The 12764-nt window shown below is 45.0% G+C and overlaps 1 protein-coding gene across 1 annotated transcript in view; it reads left to right on the top strand.

The window, feature by feature from the left end:
- The first annotated feature begins 560 nt into the window (after positions 1 to 560).
- oplah (5-oxoprolinase, ATP-hydrolysing) overlaps positions 561 to 12764 on the top strand; it is a 38149-nt gene continuing 25945 nt past the window's right edge. The window contains exons 1-7 of the mRNA XM_041861821.2: positions 561 to 705; positions 921 to 1169; positions 1336 to 1527; positions 4366 to 4480; positions 9251 to 9374; positions 11601 to 11796; positions 12202 to 12367. Coding sequence (XP_041717755.1) covers positions 999 to 1169; positions 1336 to 1527; positions 4366 to 4480; positions 9251 to 9374; positions 11601 to 11796; positions 12202 to 12367 — 964 coding nt within the window. The 5' untranslated portion in view covers positions 561 to 705; positions 921 to 998. The remainder of the gene's footprint in view (positions 706 to 920; positions 1170 to 1335; positions 1528 to 4365; positions 4481 to 9250; positions 9375 to 11600; positions 11797 to 12201; positions 12368 to 12764) is intronic.

Genomic DNA, 12764 nt, shown 5'->3' with positions numbered 1-12764 from the left:
GAATTTGTCCCATCCCCATTGCGGTGTTTTAAATGCCAAAGAATGGGACATGTAGCTGTTCAATGTAAGGAAAGGAAAATATGTGCCAAGTGTGGAGGGGAACATGATTACGGTGAATATGGGAGTAAAGTTAAGTGTTGTAATTGTGGGGGAGAACACAGTGCAGCATTTGGTGGATGCCAGGTGCAGAGAGAGGCTAGAGAGGCTCAGAGATATATAATCAGTCATGATGTATCGAATGCAGAGGCCATAAAACAGATTGGTGGAACTACAGTGTGGAATGATGGAGCTTCCATGGCTGCTCCTGTACTAAGCGGACCAAATGTCGGCGCTGGTGTTTCTGCTGGTCCTGGCATGGTTTCGATGCCTGTGGTAGAAGTTAGTAGGGATTTATTTTATTTGTATTTTATTTTCATGGCAGTACAGAATTGGGCAGATCGTAATTTATCGTACATTCCAGCACAGTAGGTGGCGGCATGCACTTAGCCTAAACGTTTGTTTGCGGTCCGCTGTGATATCGAAGAAGAGCAAGGGGGTGGAGTGTTGTGTTTACCAAATTAGAAACCGTACTGACTTTGGCAACCAGAGTAGAGAGCTGCCTCATTGCGGTAAGAGTGATGGTGAGGAAGGAGAACGGCGAAGGACGATAGACGACTGGCAACGACACATCGGATCATCAGTGATAAACCCAGAGCAAGAAGCCTCGTAAGTAGCCTAAAGATCGGAAAATTACCCACTCAACTTAAAAGCCATGCCAACTTACTACTACAACTGCAGTACAAAGTCGTCCATCGTGGATCAGTGACTTGTGAACGACCTACATAAATGAAGCAAAAATCACTAATTTGTTATTTTCATAAATTGCATCTTTATGTGTCTAACCTGCTGCCCTTCTCTCTCTCTCTCTCTCTCGGAACCAGATTACTGGAACTTGAGTGAGTACTTTTGTCCAGGATTTCAGGAGCAGCAGTTCTCTCTCCTACCTTCATTTCTTCAGGATGGCAGAGACTGAAGGGAAATTTGACTTTGCCATCGACCGCGGTGGCACATTCACCGACGTCTTTGCCCGATTACCTGACGGCCGGGAGAGGGTCCTGAAACTTCTGTCACACGACCCCCAAAACTACAAAGACGCTCCAACTGAGGGGATCCGCAGGGTTCTGGAGGAGGTGAGATGGACCTCTGGAGAGACGGGGTGGGGAGAGGAATTAAAGGACTAAGGAATAAAACGATGAGAAAGAGAGACGCGCAGTTGAAGTGGAAAGGTAGTTTATTGAGAAATGAAGACAGCAGAAAGGGTCGTTTTAGTTAAAGCTTGTCCCGCTATGTTCACAGGAGACTGGGCAGGCCTTTCCCAGGGAACAGCCCGTGGAGACGTCCCTGATTGGCTGGATCAGGATGGGCACCACGGTGGCGACCAATGCCCTGCTGGAGAGGCAAGGAGAGAGGACCGCCCTCCTGGTCACAAAGGGGTTCAAGGATCTGCTGCATATTGGCACCCAGGCCCGGCCAAAGCTCTTCGATTTGGTTAGTGCTTCTCTTTGGAATGGAGACTGGGCACAATAGAGTTTACGCTGTGAGGGCCCTTTGTTTGGGGTGGTGAGGTTGGGGTCTCGTCCCCCCTTGTCGGAGACTGACACTAATGTAATGATGAATGAATTAATGCTTGAACAATGACATACCGTCCGTGTTACTGATACGATTAACTGAGCACTGATTATATTATACACGAGTGGTAGTCGGCACTTTTCCACTACGTTGTTTGGTAACGGAATAATGCGCTCTTATCATTGAAGCTTTTTCAAATTATTCAGTAATGTTTAGGTAGACTCATTCACGACAAGTTTAAACTAAGCCAACAAAGTTAGTAAGTGATACTTTAAATTAGGATCTACAGTTGAAGTCTGTAATAAAGCCCTTTTGTGGGGAAAAACTCATTCTGATTGGCTGGGCCTGGCTCCCCAGTGGGTGGGCCTGGCTCCCAAGTGGGTGGGCCCTCCCAGGCCCACCCATGACCCATCCATAAATTAGGGCCTAATTCATTTATGTCAATTGACTGATTTCCTTATATGAACTGTAATTCAGCAAAATCGTTAAAATTGTATATTTCTGTTCAGTATACAGTTGAAGTCGGAAGTTTACATACACCTTAGCCAAATACATTTAAACTCAGTTTTTCACAATTCTTTACATTTAATCCTAGTAAAAATTCCCTGTCTTAGGTCAGTTAGGATCACCACTTTATTTTAAGAATGTGAAATGTCAGGATAATAGTAGAGAGAATGATTTATTTCAGCTTTTATTTCTTTCATCACATTCCCAGTGGGTCAGAAGTTTACATACACTCAATTAGTATTTGGTAGCATTGCCTTTAAATTGTTTAACTTGGGTCAAACGTTTCGGGTAGCCTTCCACAAGCTTCCCACAATAAGTTGGGTTCATTTTGGCCCATTCCTCCTGACAGAGTTGGTGTAACTGAGTCAGGTTTGTAGGCCTCCTTGCTCGCACACACTTTTTCAGTTCTGCCCACAAATGTTCTATAGGATTGAGGTCAGGGCTTTGTGATGGCCACTCCAATACCTTGACTTTGTTGTCCTTAAGCCATTTTGCCACAACTTTGGAAGTATGCTTGGGGTCATTGTCCATTTGGAAGACCCATTTGTGACCAAGCTTTAACTTCCTGACTGATGTCTTGAGATGTTGCTTCAATATATCCACACAATTTTCCTTCCTCATGATGCCATCTATTTTGTTCCTGCAGCAAAGCACCCCCACAGCATGATGCTGCCACCCCCGTGCTTCACGGTTGGGATTGTGTGCTTCACGGTTGGGATGGTGTTCGTCGGCTTGCAAGCCTTCCCCTTTTTCCTCCTAGCATAACGATGGTCATTATGGCCAAACAGTTCTATTTTTGTTTCATCAGACCAGAGGACATTTCTCCAAAAAGTACGATCTTTGTCCCCATGTGCAGTTGCAACCCGTAGTCTGGCTTTTTTATGGCTGTTCTGGAGCAGTGGCTTCTTCCTTGCTGAGTGGCCTTTCAGGTTATGTCGATATAGGACTCGTTTTACTGTGGATATAGATACTTTTGTACCTGTTTCCTCCAGCATCTTCACAAGGTCCTTTGCTATTGTTAGATTGATTTGCACTTTTCGCACCAAAGTACGTTCAACTCTAGGAGACAGAACGCATCTCCTTCCTGAGCGTTATGATGGCTGCGTGGTCCCATGGTGTTTATACTTGCGTACTATTGTTTGTACAGATGAACGTGGTACCTTCAGGCGTTTGGAAATTGCTCCCAAGGATGAACCAGACTTGTGGAGGTCTACAATTTATTTTCTGAGGTCTTGGCTGATTTCTTTTGATTTTCCCATGATGTCAAGCAAAGAGGCACTGAGTTTGAAGGTAGGCCTTGAAATACATCCACAGGTACACTTCCAATTGACTCAAATTATGTCAATTAGCCTATCAGAAACTTCTAAAGCCATGACATCATTTTCTGGAATTTTCCAAGCTGTTTAAAGGCACAGTCAACTTTGTGTATGTAAACTTCTGACCCACTGGAATTGTGATACAGTGAATTATATGTGAAATAATCTGTCTGTAAACAATTGTTGGAAAAATTACTTGTCATTCACAAAGTAGATGTCCTAACGACTTGCCAAAACTATAGTTTGTTAACAAAAAATGTGTGGAGTGGTTGAAAAACGAGTTTTAATGACTCCAACCTAAGTGTATGTAAACTTCCGACTTCAACTGTAATACTGCTTCAGATAAAGTCCCCATTTATTGCATCAAGGGTTTGAGAGGCAGAGCTCTGAACTGTCTCTATGTTTCTTCAAATCATACTTTTACATTGTTCTACTGTATATAAGTGTTTAGTTTTGTGGGAGTGTAGTGGTGCACATCTGGACTGTATCACTGCCCCTCAGTAGGTCTGTGTGAGATCTGTCGGAGCTACAGCTGCCCTCTCCCATCTCCTGCTGGGCTCACAGTACAGACATAATGTACATTCTGTTCCAGGAACAGGTGGGCTCGTCAGGGAGCGCTAAGGGGATGGGAGGGACGCAACAGGGACTCAATGAATACACCATATACTTACTGGAAGATGTGTGGCAGCATAGAATGAAAAACACACATGGATGCATGCGCATGAACAAACACTTGTGCAGACACGGAACATGCAGCTGTATCAGAAAAGCTGTTCTGTGGTCAGTTAATGGGAGGGTAGGCTATACACTGTACACGTATGGGGGTTGGTCTTGGAGTTTGCCCCCAGACCTGTGTTCTGTTGTTGGTATAATTTAACGCTGTGTGTGTGTGTGTGTGTGTGTGTGTGTGTGTGTGTGTGTGTGTGTGATAAAGGAGGTAGCTGTGCCAGACGTGCTGTATGAAGAGGTGATTGAGGTCGATGAGAGGGTTGTCCTTAGACAAGATGGCTGCCAGCTACCCAGGAAAGAACCCAAGCGTATTGTCACAGGTAACAGCACTACACAGGAGCAACTTCATAACATACAGTGCATTCGGAACGTATTCAGACCCCTTGACTTTTTCCACATTTTGTTACGTTACAGGCTTATTCTAAAATGGATTAAATAGTTTTTTCCCCCTCATCAATACCCCATAATGACAAAGCAAAAACTGGTTTTTAGACATGTTTGCAAATCTGTGTTGTGGAAATTACCACTAAGTCCTTTCCCTGAGAGCAGTCACAGAACATCCTAACACAATAACAAGAAACAATACGCTACATGTAGTCACGCATTTGCAGAGACGCAGAGGACACAAATAATGTCCACTAAATGTGTAAAAAAAATTAAACTGAAATATAACATTTACACAAGGATTCAGACCCTTTACTCAGTACTTTGTTAAAGCACCTTTGGCAGCGATTACAGCCTTGAGTCAAATCAAATCGAGTCTTCATCGGTATGACGCTACAAATCAAATCAAATCAAAATGTATTGGTCACATGCGCCGAATACAACAGGTGCAGACATTACAGTGAAATGCTTACTTACAGCCCTTAACCAACAGTGCATTTATTTTTTACAAAAAAAGTAAAAATAAAACAACAACAAAAAAAGTGTTGAGAGAAAAAAGAGCAGAAGTAAAATAAAGTGACAGTAGGGAGGCTATATATACAGGGGGGTACCGTTGCAGAGTCAATGTGCGGGGGCACCGGCTAGTTGAGGTAGTTGAGGTAATATGTACATGTGGGTAGAGTTAAAGTGACTATGCATAAATAATTAACAGAGCAGCAGCAGCGTAAAAAGGATGGGGTGGGGGGACAGTGCAAATAGTCCGGGTAGCCATGATTAGCTGTTCAGGAGTCTTATGGCTTGGGGGTAGAAGCTGTTAAGAAGTCTTTTGGACCTAGACTTGGCACTCCGGTACCGCTTGCCGTGCGGTAGCAGAGAGAACAGTCTATGACTAGGGTGGCTGGAGTCTTTGACAATTTTGAGGGCCTTCCTCTGACACCGCCTGGTATAGAGGTCCTGGATGGCAGGAAGCTTGGCCCCAGTGATGTACTGGGCCGTACGCACTACCCTCTGTAGTGCCTTGCGGTCGGAGGCCAAGCAGTTGCCATACCAGGCGGTGATGCAACCAGTCAGAGTTTCTCCCATTCTTCTCTGCAGATCCTCTCAAGCTCTGTCAGGTTGGATGGGGAGCGTCGCTGCACAGCTATTTTCAGGTCTCTCCAGAGATGTTCAAGTCCGGGGTTCTGGCTGGGCCACTCAAGGATATTCAGAGACTTGTCCCGAAGCCACTCCTGCTGTTCCTTGGCTGTGTGCTTACGGTCATTGTCCTGTTGGAAGGTGAACCTTCGCCCCAGTCTGAGGTCCTAGTCTCCCATTCCCTGCTAGGGAAAAACATCCCCACAGCATGATCCTGCCACCACCATGCTTCACCGTAGGGATGGTGCCAGGATTCCTCCAGACGTGACGCTTGGCATTCAGGCCAAAGAGTTCAGTCTTTGTTTCATCAGACCAGAGAATCTTGTTTCTCATGGTCTGAGAGTCCTTTAGTGTGCCTTTTGGAAAACTCTAAGTGGGCTGTCATGTGTCTTTTACTGTGGCGTGGCCTCCATCTGGCCACTCTACCATAAAGGCCTGATTGGTGGAGTGCTGCAGAGATGGTTGTGCTTCTGGAAGGTTCTCCCATCTCCACAGAGGAACTCTGGAGCTCTGTTGGGAGTGACCATCGGGTTCTTGGTCACCTCCCTGACCAAGGCCTTTCTTCCCCGATTGCTCAGTTTGGCCGGGCGGACAGCTCTAGGAAGAGTCTTGGTGGTTCCAAACTTCTTCCATTTAAGAATGATGGAGGCCACTGTGTTCTTGGGGACCTTCAATGCTGCATAAATGTTTCCACACTATGAGGTTGGAATAATATTGTGAAAATGATGATAATGCCCTTTTAGTGTAAGAGCTGCTTGAAAAGACCTCCTGCAATGTTTGGGTGGGATAGAGTTTTGGCCTGCCTGGTGACATCACCTCTCTGCCAATAACAGCTGATTTGATTTGGTTTTGAGATAAAAAGGGCTGCTTTGGGCCTTTTACCATTAAGTCTACTACAATAGACTGGAACATTTTACAATAAACAAATTATTACACAAATTTACAGACTGAGAGTGCAGTATTCTTGACCATATCCTGTAAGATATGGAAATGATATACAGTTGAAGTCGGAGGTTTACATACACTTAGGATGGAGTCATTAAAACTTGTTGTTCAACCACTCCACACATTTCTTGTTAACAAACTATAGTTTTGGCAAGTCGGTTAGGACATCTACTTTGTGTATGACACTACCTCCTGTATCTACACACACACACACACACACACACACACACACACACACACACACACACAGCGTTAAATTATACCAACAACAGAACACAGGTCTGGGGGCAAACTCCAAGACCAACCCCCATACGTGTACAGTGTATAGCCTACCCTCCCATTAACTGACCACAGAACAGCTTTTCTGATACAGCTGCATGTTCCGTGTCTGCACAAGTGTTTGTTCATGCGCATGCATCCATGTGTGTTTTTCATTCTATGCTGCCACACATCTTCCAGTAAGTATATGGTGTATTCATTCAGTCCCTGTTGCGTCCCTCCCATCCCCTTAGCGCTCCCTGACGAGCCCACCTGTTCCTGGAACAGAATGTACATTATGTCTGTACTGTGAGCCCAGCAGGAGATGGGAGAGGGCAGCTGTAGCTCCGACAGATCTCACACAGACCTACTGAGGGGCAGTGATACAGTCCAGATGTGCACCACTACACTCCCACTAAACTAAACACTTATATACAGTAGAACAATGTAAAAGTATTATTTGAAGAAACATAGAGACAGTTCAGAGCTCTGCCTCTCAAACCCTTGATGCAATAAATGGGGACTTTATCTGAAGCAGTATTACAGTTGAAGTCAGAAGTTTACATACACTTAGGTTGGAGTCATTAAAACTCGTTTTTCAACCACTCCACACATTTTTTGTTAACAAACTATAGTTTTGGCAAGTCGTTAGGACATCTACTTTGTGAATGACACAAGTAATTTTTCCAACAATTGTTTACAGACAGATTATTTCACATATAATTCACTGTATCACAATTCCAGTGGGTCAGAAGTTTACATACACAAAGTTGACTGTGCCTTTAAACAGCTTGGAAAATTCCAGAAAATGATGTCATGGCTTTAGAAGTTTCTGATAGGCTAATTGACATAATTTGAGCCAATTGGAAGTGTACCTGTGGATGTATTTCAAGGCCTACCTTCAAACTCAGTGCCTCTTTGCTTGACATCATGGGAAAATCAAAAGAAATCAGCCAAGACCTCAGAAAATAAATTGTAGACCTCCACAAGTCTGGTTCATCCTTGGGAGCAATTTCCAAACGCCTGAAGGTACCACGTTCATCTGTACAAAAAATAGTACGCAAGTATAAATACCATGGGACCACGCAGCCGTCATACTGCTCAGGAAGGAGACGCGTTCTGTCTCCTAGAGTTGAACGTACTTTGGTGCGAAAAGTGCAAATCAATCCCAGAACAACAGCAAAGGACCTTGTGAAAGATGCTGAAGGAAACAGGTACAAAAGTATCTATATCAATAGTAAAACGAGTCCTATATCGACATAACCTGAAAGGCCGCTCAGCAAGGAAGAAGCCATTGCTCCAGAACCGGCATAAAAAAGCCAGACTACGGTTCGCAACTGCACATGGGGACGAAGATCGTACTTTTTGGAGGAATGTCCTCTGGTCTGATTAAACAAAAATAGAACTGTTTGGCCATAATGACCATCTTTATGTTTGGAGGAAAAAGGGGAAGGCTTGCAAGCCGAAGAACACCATCCCAACCGTGAAGCACGTGGGTGGCAGCATCATGCTGTTGGGGTGCTTTGCTGCAGGAGGGACTGGTGCACTTCACAAAATAGATGGCATCATGAGGAAGGAAATGTATGTGGCTATATTGAAGCAACATCTCAAGACCTCAGTCAGGAAGTTAAAGCTTGGTCGCAAATGGGTCTTCCAAATGGACAATGACCCCAAGCATACTTCCAAAGTTGTGGCAAAATGGCTTAAGGACAACAAAGTCAAGGTATTGGAGTGGCCATCACAAAGCCCTGACCTCAATCCTGTAGAAAATGTGTGGGCAGAACTGAAAAAGTGTGTGCGAGCAAGGAGGCCTACAAACCTGACTCAGTTACACCAGCTCTGTCAGGAGGAATGGGCCAAAATTCACCCAACTTATTGTGGAAGGCTACACGAAACATTTGACCCAAGTTAAACAATTTTAAAGGCAATGCTACCAAATACTTCTGACCCACTGGGAATGTGATGAAAGAAATAAAAGCTGAAATAAATCATTCTCTCTACTATTATTCTGACATTTCACATTCTTAAAATAAAGTGGTGATCCTAACTGACCTAAAACAGGGAATTTTTACTAGGATTAGATGTCAGGAATTGTGAAAACATGAGTTTAAATGTATTTGACTAAGGTGTATGTAAACTTCTGACTTCAACTGTAGATATGTTTCCTGATCCAACTGAGGCACTGGCAATGACAGATAAGGAGAGCTGTTTCACCACATACAGTTTTCAGATGCAAATTCCTCCACAGGAGTATTCTCTCCTGTTTGTCAAGTTTATGACTGGTTTGAGTGGTAACTGCTTGGGTTAATAATTTGCATCCACACACACACACCTGTCCCTTACCTCTGCCCTGTGTCTCTGTCCTCCAGGCAGTACAGGGGACTCCCTGGAGGTGTGGCGTGAGCTGGACATGCAGCGTGTGGAGGAGGACCTGAGAGGAGTCCTGTCCCGGGGGATCAGCAGCCTGGCTGTTCTGCTGCTGCACTCCTACACGTCAGTATACTGCCAGCCCAGGGAGCAAGAGTTTCTCCCACTTTACTAGCTTTAAAGATTGTTGTTGGTGTGTGTGTGTGTGTGTGTGTGTGTGTCTAGTTGCTGGTGTCAGATTGCCTGTTTTTCTTGGTGTGGGATCACTGCGGTCTATGTGGAAGGCCATCAACAGTCAGTCTGAGAATGGTAAAGGAAGACTGGGCCTCTTCTCTTTCACTGCACTTTTCTCCTGCCATTTAGGAAGTTGAGTTTCTTGTGTATTGACTTACAGGGTTCTTTCTACTCCCAGTTTCAAACTGTAAAGTAATTAAAGTCGCTGGATGTAAGTATGAAAATGTATGCACTCACTAACTGTAAGTCGCTCTGGATAAGAGCGTCTGCTAAATTACTAAAATGTAAGTACGGTGAGGGGAAAAAAGTATTTGATCCCCTGCTGATTTTGTACGTTTGCCCACTGACAAAGACCTGATCAGTCTATAATTTTAATGGTAGGTTTATTTGAACAGTGAGAGACAGAATAACAACAACAAAATCCAGAAAAACGCATGTCAAAAATGTTATAAATTGATTTGCATTTTAATGAGGGAAATAAGTATTTGACCCCTCTGCAAAACATTACTTAGTACTTGGTGGCAAAACCCTTGTTGGCAATCACAGAGGTCAGATGTTTCTTGTAGTTGGCCACCAGGTTTGCACACATCTCAGGAGGGATTTTCTCCCACTCCTCTTTGCAGATCTTCTCCAAGTCATTAAGTTTTCGAGGCTGACGTTTGGCAACTCGAACCTTCAGCTCCCTCCACAGATTTTCTATGGGATTAAGGTCTGGAGACTGGCTAGGCCACTCCAGGACCTTAATGTGCTTCTTCTTGAGCCACTCCTTTGTTGCCTTGGCCGTGTGTTTTGGGTCATTGCTGGAATACCCATCCACGACCCATTTTCAATGCCCTGGCTGAGGGAAGGAGGTTCTCACCCAAGATTTGACGGTACATGGCCCTGTCCATCGTCCCTTTTGATGCGGTGAAGTTGTCCTGTCCCCTTAGCAGAAAAACACCCCCAAAGCATAATGTTTCCTCCTCCATGTTTGACGGTGGAGATGTTGTTCTTGGGGTCATAGGCAGCATTCCTCCTCCTTCAAACACGGCGAGTTGAGTTGATGCCAAAGAGCTCGATTTTGGTCTCATCTGACCACAACACTTTCACCCAGTTCTCCTCTGAATCATTCAGATGTTCATTGGCAAACTTCAGACGGGCCTGTATATGTGCTTTCTTGAGCAGGGGGACCTTGCGGGCGCTGCAGGATTTCAGTTCTTCACGGCGTAGTGTGTTACCAATTGTTTTCTTGGTGACTATGGTCCCAGCTGCCTTGAGATCATTGACAAGATCCTCCCGTGTAGTTCTGGGCTGATTCCTCACCATTCTCATGATCATTGCAACTCCACGAAGTGAGATCTTGCATGGAGCCCCAGGCCGAGGGAGATTGACAGGTATTTTGTGTTTCTTCCATTTGCGAAAAATCGCACCAACTGTTGTCACCTTCTCACCAAGCTGCTTGGCGATGGTTTTGTAGCCCATTCCAGCCTTGTGTAGGTCTACAATCTTGTCCCTGACATCCTTGGAGAGCTCTTTGGTCTTGGCCATGGTGGATAGTTTGGAATCTGATTGATTGATTGCTTCTGTGGACAGGTGTCTTTTTATACAGGTAACAAGCTGAGATTAGGAGCACTCCCTTTAAGAGTGTGCTCCTAATCTCAGCTCGTTACCTGTATAAAAGACACCTGGGAGCCAGAAATCTTTCTGATTGAGAGGGGGTCAAATACTTATTTCCCTCATTAAAAAGCAAATCAATTTATAACATTTTTGACATGCGTTTTCTGGATTTTTTTGTTGTTATTCTGTCTCACTGTTCAAATACCTACCATTAAAATTATAGATTGATCATTTCTTTGTCAGTGGGCAAACGTACAAAGTCAGCAGGGGATCAAATCATTTTTTCCCTCACTGTACATTATGAAGGCACCTTCAGAACTCTCCGGCTTAATGCCATGTCTGATAACCACAGAACACACAAGCTTTCAATAGGAGGGAGTGCACTGAAAGGCTTTTCAAGAAAACAATGTATGAGTTAATGAGTCAACTTTGCAGTTTGCCTTACAGTACTATATGTTGGACAGGAACATAATGGAATGAAACTGATGTGTGAGATGACTCCTCCCTCTCTTTGTATGTCAGGTGGTCTGCCCATGAGAAGGCTGTTGGGTCATTGGCGCGCAGGCTGGGTTTCAACCAGGTGTCCCTGTCCAGTGAGGTAATGCCCATGGTGAGGGCAGTGCCACGCGGGTACACCGTGTGCGCCGATGCCTACCTCACACCTAAAATCCGCCAGTACTTGAAAGGCTTCACCTCTGGCTTCAGAGGCGGACTGGAGGTTAGTCTGTGTTTTGTTATATTAGCATAATGTTATGTAGCTGTATTTACTGAGCACTCATAGGTGTGCAGAGAGATCATGCTCTCACTCAGTCACATTCTGTATAGCTACACACCTTGAAATGACTGCCTCTCTCAACCTCCTGGACTCCCTCCCCTCTCTCAACCTCCTGGACTCCCTCCCCTCTCTCAACCTCCTGGACTCCCTCCCCTCGCTCAACCTCCTGGACTCCCTCCCCTCTCTCAACTTCCTGGACTCCCTCCCCTCTCTCAACCTCCTGGACTCCCTCCCCTCTCTCAACTTCCTGGACTCCCTCCCCTCTCTCAACCTCCTGGACTCCCTCCCCTCTCTCAACCTCCTGGACTCCCTCTCCTATCTCAACCTCCTGGACTCCCTCTCCTGTAGGGTGTGAGTGTTCTCTTCATGCAGTCTGATGGAGGTCTCACCCCCATGGAGCAGTTCTGTGGGTCCCGGGCGGTGCTGTCTGGGCCTGCGGGGGGCGTGGTGGGCTACGCCATCACCTCCTACAGCCAGACCGAGAACAAGCCCGTCATCGGGTTCGACATGGGGGGTGAGGAGGAGCACAGGAAGGAGTATGAAAAATGACCAGAAACGCGCCAATACTACTGTTTGTACATTTTGAGACTGCGTAGCCAGTGTACACTTCCTCAAAAGAGTCAGAATTAATCTAATATAACTCAAGAAATCTGTGATTCATTTTGAAGTTTTTGCCAAGGAGATGTTAGTCTAACTAAGATGTTTGTTGCAGTATTTCTCAATGAAAAAATATGCATGAAAACGAGTTGTCTCATTGAATGACAACAAAGACTTTATTGAAGAATCCCTACTGTTGACCAATCACTGACGAAGGGGGGTAGACTTTAGCTACCGACTTCGGCTTGCCTCCAGAAAGAAAATGGTGTGCCCGAACAGCCGAAAAAACCCTCACCGAAGTCCAAAACGAACAA

The sequence above is a fragment of the Coregonus clupeaformis genome, chromosome 34 (genome assembly GCF_020615455.1).
Source record: "Coregonus clupeaformis isolate EN_2021a chromosome 34, ASM2061545v1, whole genome shotgun sequence".
In the NCBI taxonomy this organism is placed as follows: Eukaryota; Metazoa; Chordata; class Actinopteri; order Salmoniformes; family Salmonidae; genus Coregonus; species Coregonus clupeaformis.
The sequence above is the reverse complement of the archived record's forward strand: the minus strand, read 5'-3'. Positions and strand labels throughout refer to the sequence as shown.